We start from the raw sequence: 21,087 nt of genomic DNA, 5'->3' as shown, positions 1-21,087 counted from the left end.
TTTTTGCATTCTACACTTTATTTTGCATCACAACTTAGTATAATTTTTGAACAAGTCAACCAATCATAAACTCTCTTCTCACAAAATAATAGTTTCTGAAATTAGAAAATAAACTCATAAATATATAGAAAAGTTAATTCACCCCTTTTTAGATTGCATCTAATATTCACAGTCAGTATCAGAGAGAGACTTGGGTAAGTTATTCCTATATCCACTATATATGGTTTCCTCTAAAACATTTTTAAGAGGAAAATCTAGTATAAATAGACCACCATGCATCATCGGTGAATATTATGATTTCTATAAATATACGAATACAAATGTCCATTGAATATCATGATGTAGAAGTTTGGAATGTGGTTAAAAAATGATCCTTCATTTCTACTACTAATGTTGATGGTGTAGAACAAACAAAGCCAAAAGATGCATGGAATGAAGATGATAAAAATAAAGGTCAGTGTGACAAAAAAGAAAAGAATTTTCTATTATCATCCTTAGAAATGGATAAACTCTTTAGAGAATCAAATTGTAAAACTGTTAAAGAAAATGAGAAATTTTAGAAACAACATATTAAGGAACAAAAGAAGTAAAATGATCTAGACTAAACATTATTTCCCAAGAATATCAAATGTTTGGAATGTTAATGGGAGAGAGAATTCTAGATATACAAAAGAGATTCACCCACTTAAAAAATCATTTAACGGATTTTAGAAAAGAGTTTACAAAAATGATTTAATTTTTAAGGTTCTTAGATCATAAACAAGAGCATGGAAAGCAAACATGATGACCATTTCATAAAATAAGAGTTTATCAAAAATGAACTTGGTTGCATCATTCGGAGAATTACAAGAACTTGAAATGGAACTTGATCGATTGGAAAAATATGAAGGACATGAACATATTTAGTCAAAGATTATGATGAAGAAGAATTTCAATCTTATAATGAAGAAGATGAAGAAGATATAGAAGTACTAGTCAAGAAGTTAAAAAAATTCTTAAAGAGAGACAAGACAATAAAATTTAGTCAAGGAAAGAAGTTTGTAAAGAATGATCAAGAATCAACTTCATGACAAAAAAAAAATCCTTTGAATGTTTAAAACAAGGACATATTAAGATTGATTGTCCTTTTTCTCCAAAATAAGAATGGATTCAAAAATATGAAGGATAGAAAGTAAAAAAGAGCATATATCGCTTGGGGAGACAATGATGTTAACACAATCTCAAATTTTGAAACTGAAGCATGATTACATCTATTTGATGATTTTATGTCACTTTGATGATGATGAGGTTAATAATTTTAACCCAGGTGCTAAACATTCTAATGATGAATTACAAGGTGCTTTTAATGACCTGCATGACAAATATCTAAATCTTTAAATATTATGTACTATGAAAAAAAAAATTCATCTTTAGAAAGTAAATCTAAAAGCATGCAAGATGAGTTGGATAACTCTAAATTAGTCATTCAAGATAAAAGTAATAAATGTACATCTCTTAAAAACTAAAATAGATTTTCTACAAATACGAAAAAGGAAAACATGGTATGGATATTTTTCTAAGTAATCAAAGATATTCTAATCATATTAAAAATTAGAATAATCTAGTTAAATCAAAAAGATTATCTTTGTTAGTCTAAAAATACTTATAATAATATTCAATCAAGAAAAATATGTGATAACGTGCAATCTAGAAAGGCATATAATAAAAAGTATTTATATGATAAAAAAATGCTTAATATGGCACCTACTTAATTTATTGTAATATCATAGGACATATCCCTAAAACATCTTATATTAGAAAATTTGGCGTACCTAGTGCTAAATATATGTGAATTAAGAAAGGAAGTAACCCAAAATGACTCAAACAAAATTTGGATAACTAGAAAAAACTATTATTTTTTCCTTTTCAGGTTTACTTTGAAACCATATTCTAACAACATACAAATTTTGGTTATTCAGGACACAAAGAAAAACAACCAGTATTGGTAAGACTATGGTTGGATTTTAAAATATTTCAAAAATCTAACACATTTCAATCAACAAAATGAAAAAGAGTTTATGATTCAAAATATGTTAGTTTGATCGATAATATAATTGTCATAGCCTTAATTTGTATTCAAGCAAAGTGTATACTTTATCCCTAGATTAGTTTTTATGTATTGTATTATTTTTCTCTCCATTATATTCCCTTAGTTATTCTACTTTTTCTTCTTTTTAATGATGTCGAAAGGAGGAGAAATAGTAGAGAAATGTTCTTTTTATGTTTATGATATTTTCAAGGAGAGAATGTCTTAAATTGCAAAACATTAAAAACATATAAGATAAGGAGTGTTTCTATTTGTTGAACAAATTGCAATATTCATAATTATTAAAGCAACTCGTTGATGATCAAGATATTTCAAGAGATGTTTATCATCATAAAAAAGAGGATATTATAAAGAAGATCCCCTCTTTGACCTTGTCTAGGATTTTGATAAGGACAAATACATCAATAAAAAGAAGAAAAAGAGAAAGACAAATACATGAACAAAAGAAGATAAAAATGAAGAGAATGATTGATCAAAGACATTTGAAAAAGATCTTCAAGGTTTAGGTTAAATGTCTTGACTTTAAATTATGGAAATTCATCTCTTATATCACTTACAATCTCAGAAAATATAATATAAACTTAAGCTAGCATGTTTTCAATGTTAAATCATAAAAACTATTGAAGCAAAAACATTTAAAGTGAGTTTAAGCTAAATATCTTGATCTTTAAAATATCATAAGTCATCTCTTATATCATTTAAAAGTTTAGAAAATATAACATAAATTAAAGCTAACATGTTTTAAAAGTTAAAGCATATTAACCATTGAAATAGAACCTTTAAAAGTGTAATTTTTCAAAATAAACAATGCAATACTCAATTACCAAGAAGTTGTAATCGATTATCAGTGAAATTTTGGAATTCTATAACAGAGGAAATAGTTAATCGATTACCACCTGAATAAATGCATTTTTTCATGTATCCGTGCATCATAAATTATTTATAGTGATTTATGGTTCCTTTTCGAAGCGTTGCCTTGTTTAATGAAGGTTTTTATGCATGTATACATTTTTTTTATAATAGAAAACGAATTAATAACTTGGAACAACTTTAAAATCAAATTTCTTAGAATCAACATATCACTTTCATGTGATCCTGATTTTTCAAAGTGTTTGAAACTTTTTGAAGTTTCAAAAATCCAAATAAGTTTCTAAACATTAACACCTTTCGAGCATTAAATGATACACAGTCGAAAAGTGACATTGATAGTAATCAACAATCCTAGTTTGGATCTGATTATTGTATATTCTAGATAAGTTCTTATTTTATAAACAAAATGAGTGCAATATATTTCACCATAGGGTTTGGTGAAGATGATCATAGTGTTTTATGGTTGTGAAAAAAATTGCTTTAATTGGAGTGATTCAATGTCCACCATAGTATTTTGTGCTTGTAAAACGAATGTGGTGTGCTTTTTAGTCGGGAGATATGTGTTTTTTAGAGTGCTTGATGTGAAACTTGTAAAGAGCATTTGATCATAGTGAAAAATCCTCTAATGAGATAGAGGGACTGAATGTACCCTTAAGTTTGCAAGGGGAACCAAGATAAATATGTGCGTTTTTTACATTCTCCATTTTATTTTCAAGCACATAACTTAGTATAGTTTCTGAACAAGTTAAACAATCATAAATTCACTTTGACAAAATAATAGTTTCAAAATATAAACTCATAAATATACAGAAAATCTAATTCAACCTCTCTCTCCCTATTTTTTAATAGAATATCATATTAATAGAAAATGATTTGTTACTATTGCCTCATATTAATAGAAAATGACTCTGATCTCTATCTCTCTTGGTCCGCTCTATTCACCGTGCAAGTAAGTGTTCACAACATGCTTGATCACATCATACCACCTATTGACGAGCAAGCTCGTGCTGAGGCAGCCACCGTCAAAGCCAATGATCCCGACCTTTGGAATCGTCTAGATGTCGTTGTGTTGCAATGGATGTATGCAACTGTCACACAAGATATACTCCATTATGTTCTTGTGATTAACGACACCGCCGAACTATGTTGGAATCGTATCGCCGCTATGTTCAATGATAACATGCACTCACGGGCCGTTCAACTTGAAAACCAGTTTAGTAATACCAATCTGGCATATTTTTCCTCCACCAAAGCCTATTGCAACCGTCTCAAGCTCCTCTCCGATCAACTCGCAAACGTTGATTCTCCAGTCACAAATACTTGTTTGGTATTAAAAATGATCTCCGGTCTCACCGAGGCTTATGACGGGTTCGTAACTTACATCCAACAACACGGTCCTCTTCCAACCTTTGCAACCACAAAATCAAGACTTGAACTTGAAGAATCTACGATGCTTCAGCGAGCCGCTCGTGACTCTGGCTCTTCCTCCACTCCGGAGGCACTCATGGCCAAAACTCCACTGCCAAATGATGATGTCCCTCGCCATTCCTCTCCTGGTTACACTTATCAAAACCGTAACCCACCATCCAACACCTCTCGCGGAAACCGAGGCAAAAAGAACAACTGCAACAACGGTGGCCGGAACTACGGGACGGGCGATCGGATAGGTCCCAATCATTTCAACGACGGGGGTCGTGGTCAGGGTCAACAACAATGGCAACAATGGATTCCATGGCAATAATGGGCTTCATGGAATATACCACCTTACCCTTATCCATCTTACAATTAGAGTAGGCCCACTAATGTTACACAACCTCAACAAGGAGGAGTCCTTGGGCCAAGACCACAACAGGCTGCTTACAATGTTAATGCACCCAGCCCAACTGATATTGAAACTGCTTTACACACCCTCAATCTTGCTTAACCTGATCAATCTTGGTATATGGACACCGAATCCACTTCTCATATGACATCCTCGCAAGGTAATCTTTCGTCTTATGTTAAATTGAGCAAAAATAATAATATAATTGTCGGAAGTGGCCACTCTATTCCAATTTATGACCTTGGAAGTGCACACATAAAACCCCCACACCCCCCTTTTGTCCTAAACAATATACTACATGCTCCAAAGTTAATTAAAAACTTAGTATCGGTTCGTAAATTTACCACAAATAATAAGGTTTCAATTGAATTTGACCCGTTTGGTTTTTCTGTGAAGGACTTTCAGACGGGGATGGCTCTAATGAGATGTGAGAGTCGAGGTGATCTATACCCCATCACAACCAACACCAACTCCAAAAATAAATCCAAGCCTAATCTTTCTCTTGCAGCTTTATCACCTTCTCTATGGCATGATCGCTTGGGTCATCCGGAGAACACATTTTAAATTCTCTTAGACAAAATAAATTTATTGAATGTAATAAATCTAGACAAATACATTCTAGTTTATGTTGTTCTTGTCCTCTTGGTAAACATATCAAGTTCCCTTTCATGAATTCAAATAATCCTAGTTTTTTGCCGTTTGATATTTTACATAGCGATGTATGGACGTCTCCTGCTGTAAGCTCTTTAGGTCACAAATATTATGTTATTTTCTTGGATAATTACTCAAATTTTTTGTGGACTTTTCCAATGTCAAACAAATCTCAAGTATATTCTAATTTTCAAAAACTAAAGGCTTACATCAACACCCAATTTTAACGAGAAATTAAAACAATTCAATGTGACAAGGGTAGTGAATACGTCAATAATAATTTTCGAAACATGTGTGATATTAATGGAATGTCGTTTCGTTTGTCTTGCCCTTATACATCATCTCAAAATGGCAAATCCGAATGAAAAATACGCTCCATTAATAATAGTATTCGAACTTTATTAATTCACGCGTCTTTACCACCTACTTTTTGGCATCATGCTCTTGAAATGGCAACATATCTCTTAAACATTTTGCCAAACAAAACCATAAATTTTGAGTCACCACTTAAAATGTTATATCACAAAGAACCCTCTTACTCACATTTACGAGTGTTTGGTTGTTTATGTTATCCTCTATTTTCTTCCACTACGATACATAAGCTCCAACCTCGATCCACTCCGTGTGTCTTTCTTGGGTATCTGAAAAATCATCGAGGATATAAATGTCTAGATTTAACATCCAATAAAATTATTATTTGCCGCCATGTCCTATTTGAAGAAACTCATTTTCCATATGCAAAGTTGCACACCCCTAACCTACTACATATAACTTCCTTGAAAACGAGTTGTCCCCCTACTACATAAACCACATAATTACCCAAACACAAAATAACCCACACAACCATACAGACCCACCTCATCCCTCAAACCGGTCCACCTCATCCCATACGGACCCACCCACAACCATAACCTCGCCCACTCGATCTCACATCCCTATTCCTCCTCCACAACAACCCACCACATTATCAAATACAAACTCCCTCTCCCCACACCTCACAACAACAAATACTGAATCCATAAGTCAAAATACCATTCCTGCAATTTTCCAGCCCACCTTACAAACAGATACAAAACCTGTTACTAGAAGTCAACATGGAATTTTTAAGCCAAACCAAAAATATTATGGCCTCCACACCCATGTTACAAAATCTCCTATACCTAAAAACCTAGTGTCTGCACTTAAAGACTCAAATTGGAAAATGGCCATGGATGATGAATATAACGCTCTAATTAAAAATAAGACGTGGGATTTAGTTCCACGACCCACCGGTGTTAATGTTATTCGATCTATGTGGATTTTTAAACATAAAGAAAAATCTGACGGTTCTTTTGAGAGCCATAAAGCCCGACTTGTAGGTGATGGTGCAGGTCAACAGGTTGGCATCGATTGTGGAGAAACTTTTAGTCCCTTGGTCGAACCAGCTACTATTCGTACTGTCCTTAGTATTGCTATTTCAAAATCTTGGCAAATTCATCAGTTGGATGTCAAGAATGCGTTTCTCCATGGAGAACTAAAAGAAACGGTCTACATGCATCAACCGTTGGGATTTAAGGACCCAGTGAATCCCCATCATGTCTGTCTTCTCCGCAAATCACTATATGGGCTTAAACAAGCTCCTCGAGCTTGGTACAAGCGATTTGCAGATTATGTTTCTTCTATTGGCTTCTCTCAAAGCAAGTGTGATCACTCTCTTTTCATCTACAAGAAAGAACTCATATGGCTTACATCTTACTGTATGTTGATGACATTATTCTTACTACTTCTTCTGATGCTCTACGAAAATCTATCATTTCACTTCTTAGTTCAGAGTTTGCTATAATAGATTTGGGACTCTTGAGCTATTTTTTGGGTATTGCAGTCACCCGCCATCAAAGAGGTATTTTTCTCTCCCAAAAAAAGCATGCCAAAGACATCCTAGTACGCGTCGGCATGTCAACCTGCAAGTCTTGTCCAACCCCAGTTGACACAAAGCCAAATATGAGTGCCACACATAGCACTCCATATGAGGATCCATCACTTTATCGCAGTCTTGCAAGTGCTCTTCAGTATCTCACCTTCACTCGGCCCGATATCTCCTATGTCGTTCAACAGATATGTCTCTTTATGCATAATCCAATGGATGCTCACATGCATGCCCTACGACACGTCTTACGCTACATTCAGGGCACACGAAACTACGGTTTGAATCTCTATCCTTCATGTACTACCTTCCTAAAATCTTATACAAATGCCGATCGGGGAGGGTGTCCTGATATTAGGCGCTCTACTTCTGGTTATTGTGTGTTTCTAGGTGATAATTTGCTTTCTTGGTCATCAAAACGTCAACCCACTTTATCACGATCAAGTGCTGAAGCCGAATACCATGGTGTTGTTAACGTGGTTTCTGAATCTTGTTGGCTACGCAATCTCCTTCTCGAGTTACATTGTCCTATTCATAAGGCCATCTTAATTTACTGTGACAACGTAAGTGCAATATATCTCTCCGGTAATCCAGTTCAACATCAACGAACGAAACACATTAAGATGGATATACATTTCGTTCGCGAGAAAGTAGCTCGAGGCCATGTTCGGGTCCTCCACGTTCCCTCACGGTATTAAATTGTAGACATTTTTACCAAAGGCCTTCCATTAATACTCTTTTAGGACTTCCGGGACAATCTCAGCGTCAGTCAACCTCCCGCTTTGACTGCGGGGGAGTAATAGAATATCATATTAATAGAAAATGATTTGTTACTATTGCCTCATATTAATAGAAAATGATATGTCAATATCTCTATATATAATTATATTCATGAAACATCAATACCTTTCTAAACAGAGGGATTTGATAACAATTGTATATATTTATGATATCACATCAATGAAAAGCATGCAGTAATATTTCTTTATTCTTACGTTGAATCTAATATTTACAAAAACATCTAAAAAATTGTATTAAATTGTTGATTAAACTACTATAAAAAAATATATTAAAATTTGAGAGAGAGAGAGAAAATGTGTGGTAAGATTAAGTAAAAAGATATCTTATCAATAAACAAACTTTAAAAATACATTTAATTAGTATTTAAAAAAGAACGAAAATAGATAAATTATAAGTTTTGAACTATAGATTTTTTTAAATAACAATAAAAATATTATAATTAAGTAAATTGAACAATCAATGCATGAAAAAATAAATATTATAAAAACAAATATGTTAGTGTGTTTGTCGAGTAGATTATAATAGTGCAAAATACAAATAAGTTACATATTGAAAGAGAGGTCACAAGAAATATATTGGTTTTAAAAAATAAAATTATTAGTTTTTATAAAGAAAATTAGCAATAGATGAAGTGATAAAAAGGAATATCCAATATCACATCCAATAAAATTAAATCCATCATTTTAATTCATCTATCCGTTTACAGTTTTATTATTCATTTGGTTTTACTTATAAGAAAAAAATATTAATTTTCTTAATATATTTAATCTAAGTATTGTGTAGTTACATTAATTTATTTAATATATTTAAAAAATATATTTTTTTTTCTTATGGAGAGAGTATCGATCATTGCATCGACTTAATTAACCTTAAATCCTCCAACCACATTGTTATTCAACAAATATCTCATGATGACATCAATTGATTTGCATTTTCTTCATCTTCTATTAGTTTTTTATTAACACCTTATATTTTATATTTTGACAAAGTGATAGTGTACAATAGATGTCATGCGGACAACATTTTTTTTGAAATAAATAAATACTAAATTATAAGATAAAAATAATTACAAAAATGGAGGCTAGACCTCACCGTTCCCAAACAAGGTGAGTGATTCATTTCATGTCAAAGAGCTCAATGAAGAAAGAAACTCAAATGTTAGTCTGACACAAAATCCTCTCCAAAGATAAAACTGAATGATCTCTTTCACTTCAATGAGCAGAATGGTCCATGACATTCTTAGAACCAGTGCAACATATCAGATTATCATTTTTAGCCTGCTTGTTATTTTTTCTTTTTGAAACATATTGATGATCTCCTTCATGTCTGTCAAAATTTGTCTAATCACTGAATGTCATCTTTCATATATTATGCTATGTGTTCAATATATTTCCCCTATAATAATGGATCACTCCTTGCATGTTTCAACTGTGAGTCATTAGATTCATTTTCCGTTGAACGCAATTCAACAAGAACCTAATCTCCTTTCTTGTAGGCTCTTTTTGGGGAAGTATAGGTATGTCCCGGAGAGTGATCCTCCTTAACTCTGTCCTTAATGATATTCTTATTTTTTTTTTATCTTTTATTGAGATGCTTACTAAGGTTTAGAAGAAGATAATGAAGATCGAGCGAAGATTTCTTTGGGGAGGAGTAAAAGGGAAGTCTAAAATTCTATGGATCAAGTGGGTGTATAGGTTGGGTGTATAGGCCAAGTGGGTGAATGTTTGCAAGCTTAAAAAGCTTGAGGGCCTTGGGGTTTATGACCTTTGGCTGATCAATTTGGCTCTTGTGTGTAAGTGAAGGTGGCGCCTTCTTTGAGGGACTTATGGTATTCATTATAAGAAAAAAAGGAGACTTATCACACATGAGTCGTGACAGTTTTAGAAACTGTCCCCCTTCTTTATCTGCGATGGTTGTCATGGTGGTTAAAGTTAACCGTCGTCGATTCTTTGTACAAAATTTGATGTCTTCTCTGAAAGGGTTCAAGCAACATTTATTTGGTTAATTGTTGTTCACAAATTAATGTCTTCTCTGAAAGAGAAATACAAAATAGTCAAATCCCGGTTCGAATGGAACAAGAAACATTCAATAAAATAGTCAAAGGGAAGAGGCTTTTAACTGATCTAGGTTGCAACATTCATAAGGAATTAGATCAAATGAAATACAAGGCCCAACAAGTTGTGATCCAAAAGGCCCATAGCAAGGGAGGGGAGAGAAAATCTAGAAACCCAAGTAGGAGTAAAAAGGATTTAATCAGAAGAAGAAAGTATGAAAGCTCACATAACAAAATGGGAAAAAAGTCTAATTTGGAAGAAGGGGATAGAGATGAAGATAAAGTATAAGAAGAGGATATCAAGAAGATTCAAGGGATAATAAAAAAAAAATCCTATTTCATAGTGTTTATCCCAAACAAAAATAATAACAAGCAAAATTAGATCCTCAAATCTAAAGAACTAGCCAACCATCAACATTAACATCTAAGGATTCATCTTCACACTTTTTTTTTGGGGGGGGGGGGCATTCTATGTTGGAAACCATTGATCTATTCAGATGTATTGCGAGGAAACAAAAGATTTTGGGAAAGATTGAATAAATGAGTAGCAGAGAAGGTGTGGAACACAATTACTAAGTTATGTATTTTAATTTTAAGAGAGAAAAGAGACGAGATCTATGTGGAAGCAATCAGGGGTATGGACCAAGAAAGAAATAGGATATACGGAAAACCTAATTTAAAATCAAATTATTGTCATGAACAAAATCAAAAATTAAAAACATTAAAAATTAATATTTATGTTTATTGATAAACTAACAACAAAGATGAAAATTATATATGCAAAACAAAACTTAAAAAAAAAATTAAAAAAATATCAAATGAATACAACAACACAAACAAATAAGCAACAACATAAACAAATAAAGGGTAAAAATTAAATGAGGATTACAACTATTTCCATAATAAATTTCATAATTTCAAAAGTAAGTGTTAAAAAAAGTGTTACAACAATTCTGACAAATACCCGATTCATTACGGCAGTTATAACCGTCATTATTACAATATTTTATTTAATAACTTATAAGGTACACTAATTTATCGTACCATTATTCACTTTTAGTTTCCTCTAATTTTTAACTCACTAATTTTTTACTTTCCCTCTATTTTCTTCTTCTTTGTGTTTTTTATTTTAATTTTGTTTCCACATTAATTGTTGAATTGTAATTTCTTGTGTTGAAGCAAGTTGCTTGACAGAAGCAAGTAAGTGTCGAATCACATAGTGTGTTGAATTATATTAATTTGTCGAAGTGTCGAAGCATGTTGCTTCACACAGAATTTCGACTTAGGCTTATTTTAGTAGTCTTATCTATTTGAGACTTTTATAGTTTTGGGTTTTTGGTTTAGAGAGTAAGTTAACCTAAATATATAAATAGAGGGAGTAACCCTTATTCTTGTAAGAGAGAACTCATAACAATGTATTCACAGAATTTTACAGTTGCAAAGTGAATAAAGAATATTTTCATAGGTTGTTGGCAGAGAGAAAACTATGCAGAAAATATTCTACTTCTCCATCGTTCTTTCTTTTTTTTCTCAATTGTTCTTTTGTCTTTTCATTGTCATTGTGTGGGTGATAATAATATTGTTCATTAATATTGATAAAAATTCTTTGTAGGTTGTGGTAGATTTCTAATATCTGGTATCAAGAGCTCTGGTTGAAACGATTAGTGGAAAGAAAATCATGATGGCGATGAATCATTCAAACAATCATTTTCTAGCAAATCTTTTGATTCTCAAGAACAATAATTATGAGAATTGGTGCAAGCAGATAAATGTTGTGTTCTGTTATCAAGATCTTTGGGATCTTGTGAAGGAAGGAGTAACAACGCTTGTAGAAAATGCGACGGATCAAGAAAGGGCTGCACATAAAGAATTAAAAAAGAAAGATTATAAAGCTCTCTTTATAATCCATAACTTTGAAAATGTTAGTGATGTAGAGTCAGCGAAAGAAGCATAGAAAATTATGATGAATTCGTTTAGAGGCGAGGAGAAGGTGAAAGACATGAGGTTAAAAACTTACAAAAGGACTTATGAATTGTTTTAGATGGAAGACAATGAAAGCATAACTGATTTTTTTCACTAAGGTTACGAAACTGGTCAATTAAATAAAGGTATGTGGAGAAATTTTAACATCAAGATCTGTTGTTGGAAAGAGATCTTGAGGTTGTTGGCTCCAAAGTTCGACCACGTGGTAGTAGTAATAGAAGATTCAAAAGATTTGTCAAAACTGACAAAGGAAGAGTTTCAAGGGACGCTTGAATCTTATGAACAAATAATGGCTGAAAGAGTTGAAGGAAAGTACAAGCGTGATATGGCTTTGCAGGCGCAATCTGCAAAAGAGAGGAAAGGCAAAGGAAGTTGGAATGGCAACAAATGCAGAGGAGGCTACAACAATTCGACTGGTCGAAATCAGCAAGAAGGAGATTGGTCGAATCAGAGAAAACCCTGGAACCAAGGCAACCAAAGAAGTGGTGTTGCAGGTAGAGGAAGAGGTGGTGGTCAAAAGCCAGAGAAGAGTCGCATTCAGTGTTATAATTGTCAGACACATGGTCACTATTCTAGTGATTGTCCAGAAAAGAAGAAGTATCAAGAAACTTATGCAAAGTTGGTGAAACATGAAGAAGAAGAGATGTTGTTGATGGTTACAATGAGAGATGAAGAGAGATTCAAGGACCAGTGGTACTTGGACTCAGGATGCTCATCACACATGTCTGGAAGGAAAGATTGGTTTGCCAATATAAAGCCCTCAATGAAGAACATGGAAAAATTTGCAAATGAAAACACTCTAGCAGCTGAAGGTGTTGGTGATGATTTGATTATGAGGAAAGATGGAAAGTGTAACATCTAAGGCCAGAGAGGGCGGAGAATGGTTACATGTAATACCCGAGGGCGAGAGAGTGGATGTCGGTGCATGAGGTATGACAATGAGACACTCCTAGCAACTTCTAGGGAAAAACCGAATTCACGTCGGAATGAGAGGGATATTAAGGCTGTGCAGGTATGAGACTGCATGGTTGAAGAAAGGCTTATAAGGATTAATTGGTACTACCTATACCAACAAGATGCATCTTCTTTTCGGTAACTTAATAGATAAGAACTCCATAGTTAAGCGTGATTGACTTGGAGTAGTATTTGGATGGGTGACCTTCTGGGAAGTTTTCTGGAAAGCGTGTGAGTGAGGACAAAACATGTCGAAAAGACCCGTGTTAGTTTGTGGGGTCAGTCAGTAATTCCAAAAGATGTCTAGGGCGTTACAATTGGTATCAGAGCCAAACCTCTCCCAATACGATGTGGTTTGGGGACGAACCAAGTGGAAGCTGGTGGACATGTAACATCCGAGGCCAGAGAGGGAGGAGAATGGTTACATGTAATACCCGAGGGAAAGGGAGTGGTTGTCGGTGCATGAGGCATGACAATGAGACACTCCTAGCAGCTTCTAGGGAAAAAACGAGTTCACATCGAATGAGAGGGATGTTGAGGGTGTACAGGTATGAGATTGCATTTTTGAAGGAAGGCTTATAAGAATAAATTAGTACTACCTATACCAAGAAGATGTATCTTCTTTTCGGTAACCTAACAGATAAGAACTCCATAGTTAAGAGTGCTTGACTTGGAGTAGTATTTAGATGGGTGACCTTATGAGAAGTTTCCCGGAAAGCGTGTGAGTGAGGACAAAACATGTTGAAAAGACCCGTGTTGGTTTGTGGGGTCAATCGATAACTCCGAAAGAAGTCTGGGGCGTTACAGCAAGAGATCAGTAATTTTAAATGTGTTGTACATACCAGGCATGAAAAACAATTTTCTCAACATAGGCCAGTTAGTCGAAAATAACTACAAGGTGTCGATCAAAGACAAGATGATGAGAGTTATCGACTCAAATTGAAGGTTGATCTTGAAGGCTCCAATGTCTCATAATAGAACCTTCAAGATTGAGCTAAATGTGATGGAGCGTAAGTGCCTTGCAACAGTATCCAACGGAAATGAATGGATATGGCATTATAGACTTAGCCATCTCAATTTTAAAGAGATTAAAGATTTTAAGAGAAGAATGATGGTATTACCAGAAATCGACATTCCAAATGAAGTGTGTGAAGAATGTGTGCATGCAAAGCAGCACAAGAACAACTTCAGTAAGAATATAGGAAGCTGGTTGAAGGAAATTCTTGAAGTCATATACTTTGATGTATGTGGTTATATCTAGGTGGATTCGATTGGAGGTAACAAATACTTTGTTACATTCATAGATGATTTCAGTCGAAAACTGTGGGCTTATCTAATCAAGAAGAAAAGTGAACTGATCGAGGTATTTTCCAAGTTTAAATATATGGTCTAAAGACAAAGCGGTCGAAAGATCAAGATTCTGAGGACTAATGGTGGTGGAGAATATGTTTCGAAAGACTTCGACTAATGGTGGTGGAGAATATATGTCGAAAGACTTCAACATATGATGTGTGAAAGAAAGGATTATGCATGACGTATTGCCACCCTACACTCCACAACGTAATGGAGTCACAGAAAGGAAGAATAGAACCATCATGAATATAGTGAGAAGTATGTCGAAAGGAAAGCATCTACCCAAAGAATTATGGGGAGAAGTTGTGTCGACTGCAACATATATCCTGAACAGATGTCCAACGAACAAGCTAAAAGGAATCACGCCAGAAGAATGTTGGTCTGGTGTCGAGTCAGATGATCCTGATAGGATATCATTATACTAGAGGATACAAGTTGTTCTGCCCAGTGAACAAGTAAGTGGTGATCAGCAGAGACGTGATCATAGATAAGCTTAAGGAATAGGACTGGACTGAGAATGTTAAAAAGGATTAAGTGAAAATCTTATGTGATGAACCAGCTAATGAAGTCGAAAGAGAAGTTCGACAAGAAGCCATAGGTGAAGCAGGCCCAAGCAAACCTCAAAGAACAAGACACATGCCTACAAGGTTGAAAGAATGTGTGATTACATCAGATGATGTGGTCAATGAAGAAGGCCAACTGGTACATTATGCTTTCTACGCAGATGTCGAATCAATCAATGCAGCTGAGGCATTGAAAGATTCGAAGTGGGTGAAAGTGATGAACGAAGAACTGAATTCAGTCGAAGTCAACAACACTTAGTCGCTTTCCGAATTTCCCTAAGTCAAGAAGACAATCGATGTGAAGTGGGTATACAAGGTGAAGTTGAATCCCAAAGGAGAAGTGTCTCGACACAAGGCGAGACTTGCCGCAAAATAATTCTTCGAAAAGATGGAATCGACTTCAACATAGTTTTTGCACCTGTTGCTAGGATCGAAACAATCAGGTTGGTTGTTGGTATAGCAAACATGAATAACTGGAAGATGTGTCAGATGAATGTGAAATGTGCATTCCTGAATGACCCCTTAGAAGAAGAAGTTTATGTTGCACAACCAGTTGGGTTTTTGAAATAAGGCGAAGAAACAAAGGTGTACATGATGCATAAAGCCATGTACGGACTTAAACAAGCCCCAAAAGCTTGGAACAAGAAGATAGATGGCTTTCTAAGCGAGAAGGAATTTGTGAAGTGAAAAACTAAACATGGATTATATGTAATAAGAAGCAAGAGCATATTTCTTATACTATGTCTCTATGTCGATGACTTGTTGATAACAGGTAGCTACAAGAAGGAGATCGAAGACTTCAAAGTTAAAATGTCAGATCTGGGTGACATTTCATATTTCCTTGGAATCAAATTCTACAAGAGTGGTATAGGTTTCATGATGCATCAAATAAGGTATCCATGAGAAATACTCAAGAGATTTGAGATATAAGATTGCAACCCAATTTCGACTCCAACTGAGCCCATATTACAAATGTAGAAAGATTCAGATGAAGATGATGTTGACCCAATCCAATATAGAAGACTTATTGGGTCACTTTGATACTTTTGTCACACAAGGTCTGACTTAGCAAATAGTGTAGGTATGGTGAGTAGATTCATGCAGAAGTCAAAGGTATCACATCTAGCAGCGAGGAAGAGGATACTAAGGCATGTGAATGGAACTCTCGACTATGGCATTTTGTTTCCTGTAGATAATGAAGGAAAAGAATGCAAACTAATGGGATACACTGGCTCAAGTTGGTGTAGTGATGCTGAGGATAAAAAATTCACAGCTGACTATGTGTTTATGCTAGGTGGTGCACTAGTTACTTGGAGTTCGAGAAATGAGCCAGTAGTGGAATTATCATCGTGCGAAGCAGAATACATAGTTGCTTCCCTTTGTGCATGTCAAGAAACGTGGATGGTGAATCTGGTCGAAGAGATAATAGTGAAGAGTCATGGAGAAATTACCATGAAGATCGACATCATGTCGGCTATTAATCTGGCAAAGAATCCGATAACACATGGTCGAAGCAAGCACATAGAAATGAGGTTCCATTATCTTTGGGACCAGGTAGCATATGGGAAGATGAATGTGGAACACTGTAGAACTGGGAATCAGATTGCAGACATCGTGACGAATGGAGTGCAGGTCGAAGTGTTCAAAAGACTAAGAGCTATGATAAATGTAGATAGCTTAGACATAATGAATTAGGTGGTGTGTTGAATTGTAATTTCTTGTGTCGAAGCATCTTGCAAGATAGAAGCAAGGAAGTGTCAAATCAGCTAGTGTGTTGAGTTGTATTAGTATGTCGAAGTGTCGAAGCATGTTGCTTCACATAGGAACTCGACTTATGCCTATTTTAGTAGTCTTATCTATTTTGGAATTCTATAGTTTTGAGCTTTGATTTAGGGAGTAAGTTAACCTAAATCTATAAATAGAGGGAGTAACTCTTATTCTTGTAAGAGAGAACTCATAACATTGTATTCACAAAATTTTGCAGTTGTAAAGTGAATAAAGAGGGTTTCCACAGGTTGTGGGCAGAGAGAAAACTCTACATAAAATATTCTACTTCTCCATCTTTCTTTCTTTTCTTTATCAATTGTTCTTTTCTTTTTATTGTCATTGTGTGGATGCTAACAACCTTGTTCATCAAGATTGATAGAAATTCTCCATAGGTTGTGGTGGATTTCCAACATTAATATTACTGTTGTTAAAAAATGTGAAACATTCATTCCATTTCCTCTCAAACCCTAAGTAGTCATCGCCACTTCCTCTGTTTCCTCTCAAATCTTACATCTCTGTCGCCACTATGTTTCCTCTCAAACTCATGACCATTTTGTTACACTCTAATTATTTAGCTATTAGAAATTCAACAACGAATGTCAATGAAAAAACATTTGCTATGAAGAAGCATTAATGAATAGTTTTAAAGAGCATTAATGATGGAGCATCGACAGACTAATAACGAGGTGTCGATCGAGTTGTCGACACTAGGAAATATGGTTTGGAGGAATATCATGGATAAATCCCCAAGACGAGAATCGCTTGGAAACATGTCCAGAATTTCGAAAAGGGAAGTCGACAGAGGCCTTTATTTCAACAAGAAGACCAGTCGACTGAACCACGTAAGGTGGACGACTTAGTGAATTTACAAGTACAAATTCCTTGATAGGAAACGCCGACAACATGTTAGCATGGTTACCATCATGGATTCATGAGAAAGTCAAAAGCAGTTACAACTCAACATGGGTTTTAAATAGATAGAGTCGTGGATGACACGTAAACACGTTAGTGGGAGCCTGAAGATTGAACGTGGAGTAAATGGAGCAGTCCTCTAGTAGTCATAACTGTCGTCGATGGTTACATGGTACGTAGAAGAAATAGAAGACTCGTACATGGTATCAGAGGTCGCAAAATTTCATGCATACTCTCCATACCATTGGAGCCCCTGAGTCAAAGAGCGAAACAGTTGAGTGAGAAACATGTATGAGTCTGCATCGAGTCTCTTCATTAGTTATTTGTCTCCTTAAACGAATCATATACTTTAACTTTTTCTTTGTTTAGTGTCATTGACTTAATTTTTCCTTGTCATTTATCACAACTTGACTTCATTTAAAGTATATTTTCTATGTCGTTATCGTTAACGCGATGACTGCATTCAATTTACACGCACATGTGTTCACACAAATATTTTGCACAAATTGCTTTGGAGATTTTTCGAGTTAATTTCACAGACTTTCTAAACTCGTGATTATTTACCAAAACCATCAGTAAACACATTTCAACTAACTCCTCGATTATTATTAAATTAATGGGTAAAGTGACATCTTTTCATGAAGTCCTTCGTTACCTCATCTCTTTAATCGAGATTAAATCAACTTCACGTCTGAGGTTACATGTATTATATATATATATATATATATATATATATATATATATATATATATATATATATATATATATATATATATAGAGAGAGAGAGAGAGAGAGAGAGAGAGAGAGAGAGAGATCTATATCTATCTATCTCTCTCTCTCTCTCTCTCTCTCTCTCTCTCTCTCTCTCTATATATATATATATATATATATATATATATATATATATATATATATATATATATATATTATATATATATATATAATATTTATTAAAAATAGAATATATTATATATGTATATTTAAAACTAAATAAAATAGAATATAGTTATATTTTATTTATATATTAAAATAATAATATTTTAATTAAAAAATGATATGAAATAGTTTTTTTTTAAACCTAACTTTTTTTTTTCCAAATGGAGGCGTAAATGGCCATATGGAGGCGCAACAACGTCAAATAGAAGCAAGCTGACATGGAGAAGATGAAGCGGTAATTTATGCAATCAGAAGGGAGTGATAATCAATCATTTGGTGAAAATGAAGGAGTTGGTGATCAAGAACAAATGGATGACGAGGATGACGATAATCTTAAATTTGACGAGATTTTCGATTCCCATGATACATATGATTTATTTTTTTTAAATTTTAAATTTTAAATTTTTGTAAGATATTAATTATTCATTTTAGTATATTATTAATTTATTATTTAAAAATTTTGTTTATATTTATTTATATTTTAAATTTGATTATTAATTTTAGTATATATTTAAACGTAATATAATAATTATAGTTTTTAATTAAAAAAAAATTATGACGTGATTTTCACTTTCATAACTTTGTCACGTGAAAATCACGTCGCAAGTCACTGTCACCTTTTCTGCCATCCGTACTCTGAATTACAGCAGATAAAACTGAAAAAACGTGTTGTGAAGTGATTTTCATGTGATAAAGTTGCGACATGATTTTCATGACGCAACAAAGTTGTCACCCGTGCTCCTGCCGCATGAAAGTTCATGTCACCAAAAATATGTTGTGAAGTGATTTTTCACGTTGTGACGTGAATATCACGTGGTTACATACAATTTTTTTTGTTGTGAATATTAATATGTTGGAATTAATATATATATAATTTACGTAAATATTTTAAAGATATATTTATAATTGGTCTTTTTTAATTATTTTTTTCAAAAATTGTTTAAATACTTTTAAATGTTGGAATTGTTTCTTTAAATATATAATATATTTGATTTATATAAAAAAAATTAAGTATTTAGATTTATATTTGGTATTTGTTGATTTCTTTTTTGGAAATATTGTACAAATATTTTTATAAGTTGAAATATATTATTTATTTTATTTGTGTAAACATTTTAAATGATATAGTAATCTTATGTCTTTGTTGAATTATTATTTTTTAATTTGTTTAAATATTGTAATATGTTGCATTTGTTTATTTAAGTATATAAGACATTTAATTTATATAGGAAGTTTAAACGATATATATTGATATTTGGCCTTTTTTGAATTGTGGTTTTTGGCAATTATATTCTATTTTTATAAGTTGGTATTTATTATTGTAATATATTATATATTTGATTTGTGTAAACAATTTAAATGATATGTTTATATATGGTGTTTGTTGAATTTGTTTTTTTTTTGCATTGGTTAAAATATTTTTATATGTAATATATATGATATTTGATTTATATATAGAATTTAAATGATATTTTTTTAGTTTCTCTTTGCTGAATTGTTTTTTGGTAATGGTTTTAATATTTTATATTTTGGAATTTATTTTTGTAATATATAAGATATTTGATTGATATAGACATTTTAATGAAATATTTATAATTGGTCTTTGTTGAATTGATTTTTAGAAATTGTTTAACATTTTTTTATATTGGAATTTATTATTTAAATCTACAAGATATTTTATTTATATAAACATTTTAAATGAAATATTTGTCTTTATTAAATTGTTTTTTTTCTTCGCAATTGTCAAAAAAAAAATTTATCTTGGAATTCATTATTTTAATTTATAAGATATTTGATTTACATAAAGATTTTAATTGATTTATTTACATTTTTTTATTGAATTGCTTTTTTAAAATTGTTTAAATATTTTATATATTGGAATTTGTTATGGTAAGATACAAGATATTTATTTTATATAAATATGTTAAATGATTTATATATATTGTGCCTTTGTTGTAATGTCTTAAGAGCCAAACCAGAGCTCAAGTTGACAAGACATATAGTTGAACTAGTTGAAGGTTCATTTGATTAAATCAATTGAATCTAATGGTTAAACCGTGTTCTAAATATATAAATAAATAAATATAATCATAAGACGAGACTACATTTCATAGACGCGTCATACACAATTAAGTCTAGGTTTACAATTTAATAAATCAAAATTTCTAAAATCCGTAATAATTACAAAAGAAAATATCCATGACAAATGATTTAATCCATAACATAATTACAAAATTAAGCATCACAATAACCGTGAGTTTTAAAACATAAATACAAGATCCTACTATAGCTTAATAATCATTGTATAAAATTTGTACAAGGTTTTTTATGCATTGAAAGTGTTTTTAATAGCTTTCTTTTCTCTATGCATTACATCATACATATAAGAAAGTAATGGCATATCATCTCCATGAACATTCCTTAACAATCGA

General features: G+C 32.9%; 1 protein-coding gene across 1 annotated transcript; it reads left to right on the top strand.

Annotated features, from left to right (window-relative positions):
* Positions 1–3,920: 3,920 nt before the first annotated feature.
* Positions 3,921–4,697, top strand: LOC127080883 (uncharacterized). The gene has a single exon (XM_051021174.1). It carries the CDS (start codon positions 3,921–3,923, stop codon positions 4,695–4,697), a length of 777 nt encoding a protein of 258 aa, XP_050877131.1.
* The last annotated feature ends 16,390 nt before the right edge of the window (positions 4,698–21,087 follow it).

Source organism: Lathyrus oleraceus, chromosome 5, assembly GCF_024323335.1.
Source record: "Lathyrus oleraceus cultivar Zhongwan6 chromosome 5, CAAS_Psat_ZW6_1.0, whole genome shotgun sequence".
Lineage (NCBI taxonomy): Eukaryota > Viridiplantae > Streptophyta > Magnoliopsida > Fabales > Fabaceae > Lathyrus > Lathyrus oleraceus.
Note: the sequence above shows the minus strand (reverse complement) of the source record. Positions and strands in the feature narration are given on the sequence as shown.